General features: G+C 37.1%; 1 protein-coding gene across 1 annotated transcript in view; it reads right to left on the bottom strand.

Annotated features, from left to right (window-relative positions):
• Positions 1 to 14,405, bottom strand: part of LOC127438677 (26S proteasome non-ATPase regulatory subunit 1) — a 64,204-nt gene extending 49,799 nt beyond the window's left edge. The window contains exons 1-16 of the mRNA XM_051694422.1: positions 14,223 to 14,405; positions 13,756 to 13,799; positions 13,596 to 13,669; positions 13,322 to 13,491; positions 10,817 to 11,025; positions 9,427 to 9,570; positions 9,114 to 9,340; positions 6,655 to 6,715; positions 6,438 to 6,566; positions 6,174 to 6,262; positions 6,005 to 6,083; positions 5,734 to 5,907; positions 5,534 to 5,645; positions 5,223 to 5,419; positions 2,768 to 2,863; positions 646 to 710 (exon numbers count right to left, since the gene is read on the bottom strand). Coding sequence (XP_051550382.1) covers positions 646 to 710; positions 2,768 to 2,863; positions 5,223 to 5,419; positions 5,534 to 5,645; positions 5,734 to 5,907; positions 6,005 to 6,083; positions 6,174 to 6,262; positions 6,438 to 6,566; positions 6,655 to 6,715; positions 9,114 to 9,340; positions 9,427 to 9,570; positions 10,817 to 11,025; positions 13,322 to 13,491; positions 13,596 to 13,669; positions 13,756 to 13,799; positions 14,223 to 14,238 — 1,886 coding nt within the window. The 5' untranslated portion in view covers positions 14,239 to 14,405. The remainder of the gene's footprint in view (positions 1 to 645; positions 711 to 2,767; positions 2,864 to 5,222; positions 5,420 to 5,533; positions 5,646 to 5,733; positions 5,908 to 6,004; positions 6,084 to 6,173; positions 6,263 to 6,437; positions 6,567 to 6,654; positions 6,716 to 9,113; positions 9,341 to 9,426; positions 9,571 to 10,816; positions 11,026 to 13,321; positions 13,492 to 13,595; positions 13,670 to 13,755; positions 13,800 to 14,222) is intronic.
• Between the last annotated feature and the right edge of the window lie 3,052 nt (positions 14,406 to 17,457).

Raw genomic sequence — 17,457 nt, 5'->3', positions numbered from 1 at the left:
TGTACTGTGAGATTTTGCACTTAAATTCGAAACTTGGATGAAAACATGACTATTGTATGATGTCAGAATACTTGTGTATATATAATGCTTAAGTCATATGGACTACCTCTACTTTTTTTGGTCCTTTGAGTTTGACAGACATGGTCACATGAACTGCTGAAGGGAAAAAAAACGCTACTAAAGATTTTTCAAGAAATCCTTTTGTGTTCTACAGGAAAAAAAAAGCAGCATACGTGTGAGGGGGAGCTTATTGTTTTGACTTGATACAGCTTCTCAGTACTGAAACGTGTCAAGGGCAAATTAGGACGCCAGAATACAGGGACACTATCAGGGACTATTAAGCACATGGTGCATGGCACAATAGAGGAAGAGATCCATCTCCGTGTTTCTTTTAAAGGTTTGAATGGGGGGCAAAATCAACTGCCGGCAACAAGCACTTGAGGAGACACTCTAAACATATTTGTTGAGTGTGCCAGAGGAATGGCCAGAATCTTGTCTGTGTATACGCTCAGCTCTGATTAATCAAGTTTGCTGGCAAGGACTCAAAGTGCAGCCGTCCCTAAGTCTGTTTAAAATGAAGCACAGGACGAGGCAACAGGGAGCATAGGTGAGAAAGACACAAGTGAGGATGAGGGGGGACTATACCTGAACATGATGAATCCAATGGACTCAACTGCGGCCCTCCGAACATCATCATTCACGTCACTCACCTGATAAGAGGAGGGAGAGAGATCAGACCAGTGTATTTGTAGTTTTCACAAGAAAACAACAAATAAGGCTATCGAGGACCATGGGTCTCATATTATTCCTTTCTCAAAGCATATCAGAATGAAAAGAGAAAAAACCAAGAACAACACTCAAAGCTCTTTGCACAACCTAGAATGTAACTGCATGGAAATGTCGCCCCCTGCAGACCCCACACTGCAGTACACTAGGTGTGGAAATCACAAGAAAATAAATAATCCTCATTCACTTTTAGATTCCACTTTATTTCACTTCTTAAAATAACTGGTTCCATTAACATTTCTTTCATTACTTAAAAAAAAAAAATTTAATTATATATATATATATATATATATATAAAAACAAACTTTTCTTGGTAACAAATGTACCATTTATTGCTTTTAATCAAAGTACCATTTTGTACCATGTACCAGCCACACTGAGAACCCCATATCTGTGGGACTTAACCATAAAAATAAAGATAAAAAGGAAAGTTTATTCTGAACCAAAATCTAAAAGGATATAAAAATACAGGCACTCTCAAAAAAAGCCCCCACACCCCCCCACAATTTTTGGACTCACACCATACCCATGTAGGTGTAGAAATAAAATAATGGCATTGCTAACTTTCTAAGGTTCTTTTTTTACCTGTATTTTTGCTTAAAAATCATACAGGTGAAAAATGTCAAAACAAAATGAAAGGGTTAGTTCACCCAAAATGAACATTCTCACTATTTACTCACACTCATGATATCCCAGATGTGTATGATTTTCTTTCTTCAGCAGAACACATTTGAAGAAAATTTGTGAAATATCTTAGCTCAGTAGGTCCTTAAAATGCAAGTGGATGGTGTGATCCGACTTTTGACGCTCTAAAAATCAGACAGTGAGCATAAGCGTAACGACACCGGCGGTTAAAATAATGTCTTATAAAGCGACACGATCGATTTTGGTGTGAAAAAGATCAATATTTAAGTACTTTTTAACTATAAACTATCTTTTCCGGTCAGCAGCCATATACACATTCATGAGAGCGCTTTCAGATTCAGTTCACGTAGTCTCTCGTGTGACGTATTCGCGTCGGCATGTTACAGATATAATCTCACGTTCTTCTCTTGGTTGAGTCATCCAGGTTAAGCACACAAATGCACCATTGTGAAATAAACAGATACAAATACAGATCTAAACCAAAATCAACCAAGCTCCTATACAGCGTTCCTCCAACTCGGTTGTAAACAGCGCTGCTCTTCTGGAAGTGTCTCACATGCCAACGTGATTACGTCACACGTGCATACTGTTCTTTTTGGTGCTTCAAATGTCTGATCATCATCCACTTGCATTTTAAGGACCTACTGAGCTAAGATATTTTTCTATGTGTTCTGCTGAAGAAAGTCATACACATCTGGGATATCATGAGGGTGAGTAAATGAGAGAATTTTCATTTTTGGGTGAACTAACCCTTTAATAACTTAGTAAATATTGATCAACGGCATTTAATGCTTTGGCTTTCATCATCATTTCTGTTTCTTTTACCAGTAAAAAAAAATAAAAAAATTATCAAAGAAAGAATTTGAGCCAGAAACCTCTGGTTGAGTTGACACGGAAATTTTGACCCTATACTGCTCATGCTGAAACACCGCAAAATAAAGATGTGTTGTTAATTTATTGTCGTTGTCTTATTTTATTTATTTGTTTGCTTTTATAATATTCACACTTATAGTGGTAGATGAAACACTGTAAGAATATGTTGTTAAAGTTGGTATGGAAGAATAAAATGAACAAAACCTAACATCATAAAAATCATGAGATTCCAGTATTCTTTAAAAAAGAATCCTACTCTACACTGCAACTAAAATGTTTACTTTGGTTACAAATTTATAATAAAATGACAGTTAAACGTAGGCTTAATTTTAAAAGGGGCAGTTACGCTAACACAAAAAAGTATGTAGTCAGTGAACAATGAAAAAAGTAAATAGGTGTTTATATTTTTGTGGTGCATGTCTAATAACGTCTGGCTGGTAATATTTGCTAGTGAGAGACTCACAGCGACGTGTAGCAGGCGTCTGATTGCTTTGTTGTTCCCAGAGCCGCAGTATGCCATGGCCACTGTGTACATTCCTGAACGCCGCAGGATCGGGTCCTGCCGAGACAGTGAGACAGAACAGAACCTCAGTGTGCTGTCTGCATGGACAACCAGAACCAACGACTAGCAAGCCATACAGTTAATATTATATTCACACTTATAAAAATAGCTTTAAGGAAACTTGTATTACAAAGATGTAATTCTGCATGATAGAGACAGAATCAGCATGAAATTACATCAAAAACATCTAGTTAAATGCTTATATGAAATATTACACTTAAGATTACACAAAGGACAGAATTAAGGGGAGGTGATACCTGCAGAAACAATGGTTTTGATCAGATTTTACCATTTTGTTCTTTGGGAAATATTGTAAAATATCATTTTTAAATTATTTTTCTAGAAACATCACTAATAGCCAGTGCAAATAAATAAATAAATAAAACACAAAAGTAAAAAAAGGTTTCTGCCCTTGATATAAAAATGTAATTTGTATTTAATAATATTTTTTATAAATTAGTACATTATCAAAAAATATATAGCTCTATTGATGTAATAATGAATAAAAAAAAGTGAAATTGTTTAATAAATTACCAAAAAAACTTTTATTTACTATAAAAATAAAAAAGTAACATTTTTAAATTGCTAAATTAAATTATTAGTTTAAACAAGTAGTAAATTGGCATTAGTTAAAGTTGCAGTATGTATGATTCAGAAACCCTTGTTATTAATGACACCTGTGGCCGTTAAGTGAACTGCAGCCATCTTCCTGTTGCTCGTGCTCCTGCACACACTCCATAGGGACGTGAGCGAGCGAGCATCGCCCAAAACAATGATGTAACGTACAAAGAGACTGAACGTGATTCACCGGCATCATGCTGACAGATGAGGTAGCATAATTAAAATTACACAGTTATGATTGTTTTACTACAAACTTTGAGACTAAACTAAAACTACTTATCAGCTAACATAGCATACTGATACGCATATACAGCTACATACTACCGAACTACACCAGACAGTTTACTGTTGCACTGTTATGTTGCACTATTGTATGTTTTGTATGTCATATGTTGTACTACGATCAAGAAACCAGCGTATTTGCTTAAATTTATCCTGTATACCTTTAAAGCCTTTATTATTGTCACACATTATACATTTTTCATATATACAGTGAAACATCTTTGTTTTCACATATCCCAGCTAAGCTGGGGTCAGGGTCAGCCATGATACGGTGCCCCTGGAGCAGATAGAGTCAAGAGCCTTGCTCAAGGGCCCAACAGTGTTGTTGGGGCTTGAACCCCTGACCTTCTGATCAGTAACCCAGAACCTTAACCGCTGAGCCACCACTGCTCCTAATACCTGACTTTTAGTATAAAGAGAAGATCGTTGAAGGCAAGATCAAGTTAGCTAAAATTACACAGATCAATCTTTATGGCACTATATTTCACATGCTTTGCAGTTATGTAAGCTTACCTGTCCAGTAAGAAGAACGGCAATTCAAGGTCAGTTTTGATCCCCAAAACCGAATGAAGGTCCCTCCAGGAATCAAATGCCCTGCCGATGTTCACTCTAGTTTTGCTCGACCACGATCACGTTTCCGCTTAGCCATACGGGATTCAGTAGATAAATGTTTTTTTTGGGTTTTTTTTGGCTTACTCTGAGTTTGTGTAGGAGTCGGTGTTGTGCTGGGAGCCGGACGTTTGCTGGATTCCATCTCTAAGATTACGTTACCTAGTGTTGCAGACTGTCTGTTGACGCTGTTGAATAGCGGAAGAGAAGCTATTACTGTCTGAGGCAAGGCTCTCGGGAGCACGTATAAATGTCATATCCTTTGGATTTTCCCAGCAAAACCGACCCGCTCCCTTTGCATGAAAATCAGTCTAATAGGCAACCTAGGAAGTCCGGGAAGGGCTCATTTTTTTAAGTTGCGTTACAAGCCGTTCACACATTGGCAAAAAAAAAAAAAGGTGAATATTACATGAAAATTGTTACATACTGCACCTTTAACATATTTAAACAGCTATTTTAATGAAGTGAAACATACATTTTACAAATTATGTTTATAAAATTAATTTAATTGATGTATTTTACCTAACAGGATGTTGCGCTGTATTTTATTTATTTATTTATTTTTTAAGTATGATTGGAAACATATCCCCTCATAAAGTAAAAAAAAAGCCCATAAAATTCAAATCCAGGGGGCAAATATTGCCCTTAATAGGAAAAGCTCATTTCAGACAGTCATGAAGACAGAAATGTTTTTCTTTGGAATAACCTGCACTGATGGATCGTTTACAATAAGACCAAGAACATGTATTAAGAAAGTAAATAGAGAACATTTTGTGAAGCTCTGTACAACAGAATGAGATGCCAGATGATGAACATGTCATCTTTACTGTAGTTCTGTGCTCACCTTATCTCTGCTGAGACTCTCAATAAGAGCATCTGCCTCTTCCATCCTGCCATACATCACCATAGCGATGCCTACCGCCAGTCCACGCAAGATCTTCTCATGCTGGGTCTCCTGAGCATAGCCCACCATGTCCTCTATCGCCTGGGCTGACTTTGAGCCCAACATCACCAGTCCAAGAGCAAGACCAGCTGCCTCTCCTGTGCACCACACAACATGGTCATGAGCTTCACTAAAACTAAATGAATTAATAAAATGCATCCATTTAATATTGGTGCCAAGTAAAGCAACCAAAATAATAAAGTATCACATGCCTGTTACGGCATCGTCTTGGTAGAGGTTTGATTTGAGCAGATCATAGACATCTTGGCGGGCAGTGCCCAAAGCCGCTAACCCGAGACCCAGAGCACCACCATGACGAACAATCTGGAAAAAGAATCTAGAGAATTTGAAAAAAGGAAGGCAAACTTTCCCCTTCGGTATCTACTCTATCTGAAAATAATTGTGCACGTACATCATTACTGGCATTCTTTAGCTGGCTCAGAATGTAGTCGATGATATCCCCCCCATGATTGGCATGGATCAGTCCGAGCGCATACAGCCCACCTCCCTCCTGATAGGCTGATCCAGGCGAGGTGTCTTTGGGCAGGTAAGTGGCCATTAACTGTAGTGCTTCCTTTTCATGACCCTGGACATGAAAGCAAAGACGTTTAATAGTGAATATAAAAGGCGACAACATTAAATGTATTACATTTACAGAGGTGGCACATTATGAGAATATTAACCTTGTGAATGACGCCAAGACTCGCTGTTGCTGTGAATTTGGCCCAGTTAGTTGCTCTTGCAAGCCATTCCAAATTCTCTCTGGAAAACAAAAAGCCGACAACTGGGATGGTTTTCTTAATGTCGATCATCACGATGCCAATTTGTAGGCTATGTGAAAGTGTGTTTTACCTGAGAAACTGGTCACTTGTTGTTCCCATGTGCATGAAGGAGTTCGCTATTACCGTCGCTGTGTGACACACTGAATTTCGCACTGCATCCTGAAACATGTTGAGAATAAACAAAATAATAACCACAATGGAACCGTTGGTTTTTGAAGCAGAGTATGTCAACATCTGACCATCCTAATGTCAGTTGGATTCATGTTACATTCCTGTCAGCTGGCATCAGAGATGATTTGTGTGATGAATCAGTTGTGGAGTGCTGCTTTCTTACCTTTGTGTTTTTGAGGATCATTAGGTCTGTGTTGTTGTTTCGAATGAGGAACTGAAGATGCAGCTCAATGGCCATTTCACCACTCAGTATTTTGATCATTTTGGAGTTCTGGTCCTTTGGCTCGTCCTTCTATTTAAAGCATAAAACATTTATACATATAGACATTTAAAGGATGTGCATGATTTGATGTGTTCAAAGCCTAAAAGTGCTGAATTACCACATCAGCAGTCTTTCCAGCAGATGAGCTTCCAGCTTTGTCTTCTGTCTCCATGGCATCACTGAAACAAGAATGTAGCAACATATTCGATATACATCTTAATTCTGTATTTGCCCTGTAAGTGCTTAAAAATTATAATTTTTTTAATCTTTTTTATTTTAGACAAGTAGATTCAAAACGTTTGATGCATGAAGTGAAAATCTAGTTAAAAATAAAAGTATGTTTTCAACAGTTTTCACTAAATGAACACAAAGAAGAATTATATTAATCATTTACTTTTATATGCACCAATACAAAGTAAAAAAAAAAAACATTAACCAACATACATTTTTTTCTACAACTTTTTTTTTTTTTGTAAATGAATGGGCTATGCAAAAACAACAGCTTCACTTATTTTTTTTAAACCAGTTGAATAGTGAATAATTGTTGTAGGATCCCATCAAGTTTAGTATCATGATATCGAACTAAATCTTATATATATATATATATATATACACACACACACACACACACACACACACACACATATATATATGTATAAAAAAAATTCTTTTTTTTTTTTTTTGAGGATTAAATTTGTTTTATGCAACAGGCCTAGTAATATGCAGTATTTGTCATATTTACTAGGGATGTGAACGGTTACCATTTTTAATATTCGGTTAACCACGAGGTTTCATGAACGGTTAATCAGTTTTTCATCAGGAGGCAGGAATAAAGAATGTTTATTGTAATGGAATTTCCTTAAACACTACTCAAAATAGCAGCAACAAAAGTGCACAGTGAGCTATGAGCCTAAATAGCACAATGCATATATCTTCAAATGAAAAAATCTTGCATTAAAGTAAAAAAAAAAAAAAAAAAGATCAAACAGTCACCGACAGTATATGCACTCAGCAGGCAGGTTCACACATCCGTGAGGCAGCGAACGCAAGTATTGTCATGTGAGTAGAGTTACACTGCTGCAGTTAAATAGCCTCTTCGGGATGCTTTGATTTTTAAATGGTTTAAAATCACATTACATTGAACGTGTCTAATTATTGTACTAAATATGTACACCAGAGCAAAAGTGAAAAAACACTGTCTTACCATTTTTCAAGCGCTGAAATGTTGCTTAGTGAAAAACAAACTGTAATCATGTTTAATGGTGTAACAATCATGTTAAGTAGGCAACTCTTCTTCCAAACACAGCAGCACAACGAATGAAACAACGCAGGTGTTTTCGAGATGCGTTTATAAAAATGTAAGACTTTTTAACTTTACTCTGTGTCTAAAAATGCAGTGATCCTGCAAGAGGCGCTGAAAGAAGAAGTGAGATTCAGCAAGCACAACAGTCAAATACGCCCGTCCAGCACGTGTCAGTATTACCTCTAACGAGCCCTATACTTGGAAAACTGACCCAAACGGTTTGTCGGAACTCATCGAGCTCAGGTCAGGTTGAAGACCTCTATTGCACATGTAGAATAACCAAATAGCAATTTTTTAATATTTGAAGTGGCGCATCGAACAGTTAACCGCATGTCAACTGTCCGTGCACATCCCTAGTATTTACTTCATCTGGAGTCTTTATTTTGGTGGAAAGAGTGTATTTTGGTCTCGGTGAAATATGATTCTAAAAGGTTCTTGACAGGCTTCATGAGATTCAATGTTCAATACACTTTATTTAATTTATTAAAAAATAAAATATCCACCACATAATAAATGTTTATAGTTGCCAAGCAAGCACATTCTCTCACATTATCTCAGCTGAAAAAAAAAAAAAAGCTGAGATATTCTTCTAAATGTTTTCACTTGTGTTCAGCAGAAGAAAGTCATACACATCTGGGATGGCATGAGGGTGAGTGAATGATGAGAACATTTTCATTTTTGGGTGAACTATTCCTTTAAATGATACCAAAACAGCACTTTGGCTATGTTCAGACTGCAGGCAAGTCTGATTTTTTCTCAAATCATATCTCTTCAGGCAGACTGTTCACACTATTAATTGCAAGTGATCAGATTTGCACATTCAGACATAACCAACCTATCTGCATGGGTTGCTTTGGTAACAACGTAGGCATACCCACGTGATGATGCTTTCAAAACAGATGTGGGAAAAATGGAGGTGCACTCTCGCTCTCCACATAAACGCCCTGTCCAGTCGCGGTGCAGAACTCCTCAGTCGCAAAAGAAAAACTCAGCGATGGAGGAGACTGGTAAATATTGTGATGTTCCGTGCTGCAGTCACGGCTGGCTTATGAATACTTCCGGTATTTCTGTCACCAATTTTTGACGTCATCATTGTGAGTCACATTAAAAGTGATGCAAAAGACCATTTGAAATCCGATCTGAGCAGCCAGAGCGTCTGGACTGAGACGCATCTGAAAAAATCAGATTTAAATCGCATTTGAAACCACCTCCCGATGTGGTTTGCAAAAAATCGGATTTTTAGTGGCAGTCTGAACATGCTGTTTGTCTCTCACCTGTCTTTCTCCTGGGTGGGCACAGTGCCGGTGTTTGTGGAGCCGGGTACGGCAGGGATGGGCGTGCCAACAGTCCTCAGGTTCTGAATGACTGAGGATAGGAACTGCTGACTGGCGCTCTCATACAGGTCAAAGCAGATCTGATAGGCCATCAGGAGGTTATCCTCCTTCACCAGCTTCTCCAGGATATCACTCACTGCTTGAGGGTCGTCCAGGAAAATCAGACACTATACAAAAATAAAAGAAAGGCTATAACAGAGGACCTTCCAAAAATACAGCAGAATAAAGCAGAAGGTAAAACTGGACAGGTCACCTGGCAAACGTTGATGAAGTCAGGTTTTTCCAGGTTCACGTAGAGCTTAACGAGAACTCGGAGAACTTCATTACGGAATTTCTTGTTCTGCATGAGGGACATGCAGATTTTCAGGCTGTAGGCCAGCAAACCACTAATGTTCTTCTGTGGGGAAAAAAAAGGTAGATGGGTCAATATCATGGAAAACATGACATTGTGATTTTTGTGCAAGAAATCTTGAAATCTTTCAGAAACTTCCCTAGATGAAATTTTGGATTTTGTTAATAATTTTTTATACTTTAATGCTTATACCATTTTTAACTCCAAGACACTTTCAGGGCAGAAAAATTGTATTATACAAATAAAGAAAAATTATCTGTACAAATATAGTATTGTTTCTGATCTTTGGTGCTTGGACCCCTGATGATGCATTCCAAAAATGAACAGATGTACTTCTCTGTAATTCAAAAACTATTACTCAAACTAATGAGCCACTTGTGTTGCTTTATCATAAGTGTATTTTTGGATTTTGGCATCTCAACATTAATAGTCTATGTTCTTGGAGACTTTGTTTTTATGTGATTAATAAAAGGTACATTTCTAGTTTCAACATAATTTATCCTTTACACCTTTGTTTTCTAGACAATAAATCTGGTTTTTGACCAGTGAAAATGGGTAAAATGTAACAATTTATGGATGGAGCCACATTGAGAGCCAGCCCCATATCTCTGGGATTTTACCATATAGACCATATAAGACACAAAAAGGAAATTCTGTTCAGAACTAAAATCTAAATGGATTTTAAGATATCTTTAATACTTCTGGAGTTATAGGCACTCCAACTTTGGAAAAATAACACAAAAAAATTGTTCTTTCCCATTACTGGACTCACAACATTGGCATTAGTGCAACAAGGGGTGCTGAAGTCAACTGAGTTTATTAATAGACGTAAAATGAAATCATGATGCTGCCACCTTTCTAAGTTTATCTATTTTTTTGTCCTGTAGATTTGCTCCAAAACTGTCATTTTCACCCCCCTCTACAAAATAATATAAAACACAGGAAATACTGATCCCATTCTACATTTTTTTACTCACTGAATATAATATTTCACTTGAAAATCTCAAAATATTATAAGAAAAGGATAAATCACTAAGCACCCAAAAATATCACAAGTATTCTAACTGACACTGAATTGAAAAGACAGACCAGGATGTTATTAAAAATGTTCCCTTTGTGTTGTTCGTAAGACAGAAAGTCATACAGGTTTGGAACAATGTGAGGGTGAGCAAATTATGAAAAAATTAAAAGTCTTGGTGAACTATTCCGTAAAATAGGTTGTGAGCTGTGTTTCATGCTGACTCCAATAAAGACATTACTGATAATAATGTATATAGTAATAGCAACATACTGATTCCAGGATGGTTCTCTTAAAGATGTCCAGGCGTCTGGTCTCCAGTGCGATACCGATGGCTTGTTTGTACTTGTGATCTCCCAAGCAGCGCTGGAACATCTTGTTGACGATTCCCTCCAGACGTGGATCAATGCTCTTCTTCTCCTCGTCTTCCGGCAGCTCAGCGTTCTCAACACGAAGCTTCGTATAATGATCAATGCACTTGGCTGAGTGGCAAATGGACAATATGTAAAGTGGACATTTGAATTTCACAAATGGATAGGTTTAGGGGTGGAAAGTCTGAAATCACTGCATTCATTAAAGATCACTTTAACAACATCCTTATTTAGTTGTTACTGGACTTTGAAGTGTCAAAACTAAATTGTAGAGGTCAATACCGATAACTACACTGCGTGCCTAATTATTAGGCAAATTGTATTCCTCAGGATTAATTTTATTGTTGAACAAACATAATGCTCTCAGTCAATCCAAAATGTTATTGAACCTCAAACCTGAATGTTTAACAAACAAAAAGTGAGTTTTATCTTTCTCAGGAGAATATATAAGTGTGCACAATTATTAGGCAACTATTAGTATGCACAATTAAGCAACTAAATTACAAAAATAATTTCTCCCAACTCAATTGTTTATACTCAATTTTTAGAGTAAGTGCAACAAATAAGTAACACAAAATGACATTTAAATAACATTTTTGGCCTTTCAAAAATATTCAGTGACAAATATAGCCACCCTTCTTTTCAAGAACTGCCATGAGCCTTCCATCCATGGAGTCTGTCAGTTTCTTGATCTGTTCACAATCAACTTTCACTGAAGCAGCAACAACAGCCTCCCAAATGCTGTTCAAAGAAGTGTATTGTCTTCCCTCACTGTAAATCTCACATTTGAGAAGGGCCCACAAGTTCTCAGTAGGATTTAAGTCAGGTGAGGAAGGGGGCCAAGTCATTATTTGGGCATCTTTGAGGCCCTTGCTGGCTAGCCAAGCAGTGGAGTACTTGGATGCATGTGATGGAGCATTGTCCTGCATAAAGATCATAGCCTTCTTGAATGCTATAAACTTCTTCCTGTACCACTGCTTGAAAAAAGTACTTTCCAGAAACTGGCAGTAGGTTTGAGAGTTGAGTTTCAGTCCATCTTCAACTCGAAAAGGTCCAACTACCTCATCCTTAATGATAGCAGCCCATACCAGTACCCCTCCACTACCTTGCTGGCACCTGACTCTAATTGGTGCCCCATGTCCATTTGTGATCCAGCCACTGGCCCATCCATCTGGTCCATCAAGAGTCACTCTCATTTCATCTGTCCATAAAACCTTTGAAAAATCTGTCTTCAGGTATTTCTTTGCCCAATCTTGACACGTCAACTTGTGAATATATTCAGTTGTGGTTGTATTTCAGCCTACTTGTGTTTCAACCATGTCTCTGAGCACTTGGCACCTTGTACTTCTGGACACTCCAGGTAGGTTGCAGTTCTGGAATATGGTAGCACTGGAGGATAATGGGTTCCTGGTAGCTTCACATTTAATTCTTCTCAAGTCTTTTGCAGTTAATTTGCGCCTTTTCTTCTCCATGCATTTTTTTGCGCCCCAGTTGACTATTCGCAACAAAACGTTTGATTGTCCGTTGGTCACGCCTCAATAGTTTAGCTATTTCAAGAGTGTTGCATCCGTCTGAAAGGCATTTTACAATATTTGACTTTTCAGTGTCAGTTTTTTGGCCCATTTTACCTTAGGTAATGAAGCTGCCTAATAATTATGCACACCTTGATATAAGATGTTAGTCACTTTCGCCACACCCTCCCTCATTACACAAATACATACCACATGAAAATGATTGAATCCAATGAGCATTCAAGTTTATATGGTTTGGAGTTGGAAAATGTGCATGGAAATAATGATAAGATCAGAATACTCACTTGCCTAATAATTGTGCACACAGTGTAAGTTTGTGGGAAAGGCTGATCACTGATTAATCAGTCAATTTTTAGAATGTCAAAAAAATGTCTTACTCTTTCCGTACTATGACAGGCACAGACACAGTTCTAAATGAATAAAATCTCAGATGTCTCTACTGAACAGATATTGTTCAACCAAAATCTCCAAAATAACCAGAAAAATTCAGATTTGGTGCATAATGCGGGACTTTTAGATATAAACAAGCCTAAAAATCTTATTTTGAAATGAAAAAAATATCGGTACAGATTTTTGCAGATAACGACAGTTTCAAAAAGCAACTATTGGCACGATTAATTGGTGAAACGATATACCTCTACTAAATAGCTCCCATTACAGTCAGCAAATTGGTCTACACTGGGAGCGTCCATCTACAGAGCAGGCTGTAGGATTCTGCTTGGTGTCAGATTTTTTTTTTGAATTGTCCCGCAAATATACTACGGTACAAATTGTATAGCAAAATCTCTCCCAGTTGAAACACTGTATATACTGTCATATTGTAAAGACCTAGATATATTCAAATGTGATCAATTCAGAGGCAAACTACCACTAACCAATAATTGTCTCCACATATTCCGAATCATCGCTGACATTGAATAGATCTCCAGCACCAAGTGCGTAGTTCAAAGACTCCTCAAATGCTCCGAGGTGGTAAAACACTTTAGAGGCCACCAGTGCAGCAAACTCTCTGCTACGAAATGTTTCATCCTCATACAGCACCTCACTGACAGAGAAGCACAATATTAGATGAACAGACTTTCAAAGTCATTAGCATCATAAGAGCCTAAAACATTCAATGAAATTTTCACAAGCAAGCATGTTACTTACATTTTATCTACCGACTCTGAAATCTCAGCCCAAAAGTCATTAACGATTGAGTTTATTTTGTGTAGAGCAAACTCCTTTAAAAGAAAGCGAAGGAGGTTAATAACCTATCAATATAATAGTAGATATTCATGTCATTCAAAGCAGAGGTGAAGTGCTGTACCTTGAGCTGAGGCTCATCTTCATCCAGGAGGGAAATGATCCCAGCTAAAAAAACAACACAAACACACCATCAGAACATACTGTTCAAGCAATACCAGACCAAACTCTACCATTTACACTGGATTAACAGAGTATCTATTTATATAGTCATCTATATATCTGGCTGGCTATATTGCTTATGTTGACCGACAGTGACATGACAGATTTGCTCATCACAAACTCTTTCGAGGCTTTTTAAAAGTGTCTATATACGTATGAGAGATCAACCTTTCTGTCTGTAGTCTGATTGGTTGTTTTCTTTCTTTAGTGACCTAAACAAACCATCAAACCTACAGTGAATCGTCAATGCCATGAGAAATGACACTAACTCCGGAAACAAAAGTTGACTTTGAATAAAAGCACTTAACACTCTGTGTTAGCCGTTAGCTGTGACTCAGCTAAATCCCTCATTCATTCACATTCACTCACCGGCTGAAGTGATCATGATTGAGTTTGTGTGTAACCGTCACCGGATCTTCTTCAGCACAGTAATACAAATATCCAAACAAAAATGATAATAAAGTGTCTTTCACTGTTAACGAAACAGTGTGAAGAGCTCGAGCTCAACTGCTAACATACACCAGCGTGCACACACATCTGACAATGAGCGCTTCAGCGGGACACGCCGAACATGATGCCTGAAAATATGACATGTCATTGAGATTAAAAACAAACGCTGCTGAATAAATTAGTGTGTGAATAAACAAAGATTAAACTATAGCTTTCTGTGTAATTTAAAACGTTTTTACATTATTATACTAGAATTGCACGAAGAAAATAAGTATTTTTAGACAGGCTTTACGCTGGCCAAGCCTTCAGCAGCTGTTCAGTGAAGTGCGGCTGCTCATTGCCATCTAGTGGTCAAACTTGAGATATTATTGAAACTGTTCTTGTTACTTGACAATTATATATACATACATACATATATATATATATATATATATATATATATATATATATATACACACACACACACACACACACACACACACACACACACACACACTGGCAGCCGTAATGTACAGATTTTGCTGTTTCGGAAGGAAATTGGTACTTTAATTCACCAAAGTGGCATTCAACTGATCACAAAGTATAGTTAGGACATTACTAATGTAAAAACAGCACCATCACTATTTGAAAAAAGTCATTTTTTATCAAATCTAGACAGGCCCCATTTCCAGCAGCCATCACCCAACAACTTATCCTTGAGTAATCATGCTAAATTGCTAATTTGGTACTAGAAAATCACTTGCCATTATATCAAACACAGTTGAAAGCTATTTGGTTCGTTAAATGAAGCTTAACATTGTCTTTGTGTTTGTTTTTGAGTTGCCACAGTATGCAATAGACTGACATGTCTTAAGGTCATTATTAGGTCAAAAATGGCAAAAAAAAAAAAAAAAAAAAAAAAAAAGAAAAAAGAAAGAAACAGCTTTCTCTAGAAACTCGTTAGTCAATCATTGTTTTGAGGAATGAAGACTATACAATGCTTGAAATTGCCAAAAAAACTTGATTTCATACAAAGGTGTACACTACAGTCTTCAAAGACAAAGGACAACTGGCTCTAACAAGGACAGAAAGAGATGTAGAAGACCAGATGTACAACTAAACAAGAGGATAAGTACATCAGAGTCTCTAGTTTGAGAAATAGATGCCGCACATGTCCTCAGCTGACAGCTTCATTGAATCAGCTGACAGTTTAATAGAATTCTACCCGCTCAACACCAGTTTCATGTACAACAGTAAAGAGAAGACTCAGGGGTGCAGGCCTTATGGGAAGAATTGCAAAGAAAAAGCCACTTTTGAAACAGAAAAACAAAAAGAAAATGTTAGAGTGGGCAAAGAAACACAGACATTAGACAACAGATATTTGGAAAAGAGTGTTATGGATCTTAACCCCACTGAGCTTTTGTGGGATCAGCTAGACTGTAAGGTGCGTGAGAAGTGCTCGACAAGACAGTCACATCTATGGCAAGTGCTACAGGAATGCCAAGGATCTGCAAAGCTGTCATTGCTGCATGTGGAGGATTTTTTTTGATGAGAACTCTCTGAAGAATTTTAAGAAGTTCTGGAGAAAAAAAAATTCAAATTGTAATAGTAATTTTTCATGTTATTATTGTCCTGACTATACTTTGTGATCAGTTGAATGCCACTTTGGTGAATAAAAGTACCAATTTCTTTCCATAAGAGCAAATCTGTACATTATTCCAAACTTTTGGCCGGCAGTGTTTATACAGCGCTTTGGGGAGAAATTAGACGTTGACCGCCGCGGTCAGCTCAACAGTTGTCAATACACAAGTTTGAAAACGTTATTTCACTACCATTGCTTTTTTTTCTTCCTGTTCTAGAATGGTTAAAATCCTGTTAAAAGGTACTGTTAAAATCAGCACCTTTGGGGGGCCTGGGTAGCTCAGCGAGTATTGACGCTGACTACAACCCCTGGAGTCACAAGTTCGAATCCAGGTTGTGCTGAGTGACTTTAGCCAGGCTTCCTAAGCAACCAAATTGGCCCTGTTGCTAAGGTGGGTAGAGTCACATTGGGGTAACCTCCTCGTGGTCAATATAATGTGGTTCTCACTCTCGGTGGGGCACATGGTGAGTTGTGCGTGGACACCGCAGAGAATAGCAATGAAGCCTCCACATGTGCTAGGTCTCCATAGTAACGAGCTCAACAAGCCACGTGATAAAATGTGCGGATTGACCGTCTCAGACACGGAGGCAACTGAGATTCATCCTTTGCCACCCAGATTGAGGCAAGTCACTACACCACCACGAGGACCTAGAGCACGTTGGGAATTGGGAATTTCAAATTAGGGAGAAAAGGGGAGAAAAAAAATCCAGCACCTTTAATGTAATAAAAAAAATAACATTTTTTATTTTTTTATTTTTTACTTTTATGTCTCAGGATTTGATTTTTAAACTAACAGATTTTATTTTTGTTGTTGTATGAAGGTCATGTTAAAACTGAATTTGAAACTGTTTAATAAAAGGCCTTAATGAAATATCAGACAAGTGATGTTTGAAGAACACAAAGAAGAATCAATGGAAATATCAAGCTGTAATTATGCCAAATTATGCAGAAATGTGAAAATATTTAGTTGTGTGCATTTAGGATACACTCAGGAAAAATTCACCTTTTAATTTAATAAAATTTCATAAAATTTAATCGAGTAATCTTTAATAAAATAAAATTTAAAAACTTCAATATTTTAAGTGTTATTAACACAATGTTAATGTTCAAAAACTTTAAAAAAAAAAAAATTTGATATCCATCAGCTTAATTTCCACCACAGAATTTTATTAAACACAATACAGAATTTGAGATGCTGGAAATGACACTATGGTGGGAATTTTCATGACTTCCAGAAAAAAAAAGAAAAAAGGAAAAAAAGACATAAATCTCCTGTGACGCATGTTAATACAGTACACAGTTGGACATTTTTAGCACACAAATTAAAACATTTGAGAGCATGTGAATTTTTTTTTTAACCCTCCCATGATGTTAAAATTAAATGGGTACACCCTTATAAGGGTTCAAATTTACACTAATTGGTTTCAATACAATTCACCATAAATCTGGAAACCTTTTATTTGTCAGAGACCGAAAGAGATATGAGAAATTTGAAAACATTTGACATTTAAACTACATTTAACATTATTTAAA

Source organism: Myxocyprinus asiaticus, chromosome 50, assembly GCF_019703515.2.
Source record: "Myxocyprinus asiaticus isolate MX2 ecotype Aquarium Trade chromosome 50, UBuf_Myxa_2, whole genome shotgun sequence".
Taxonomy (NCBI): Eukaryota; Metazoa; Chordata; class Actinopteri; order Cypriniformes; family Catostomidae; genus Myxocyprinus; species Myxocyprinus asiaticus.
This window is presented reverse-complemented; position numbering and strand designations above follow the sequence as displayed.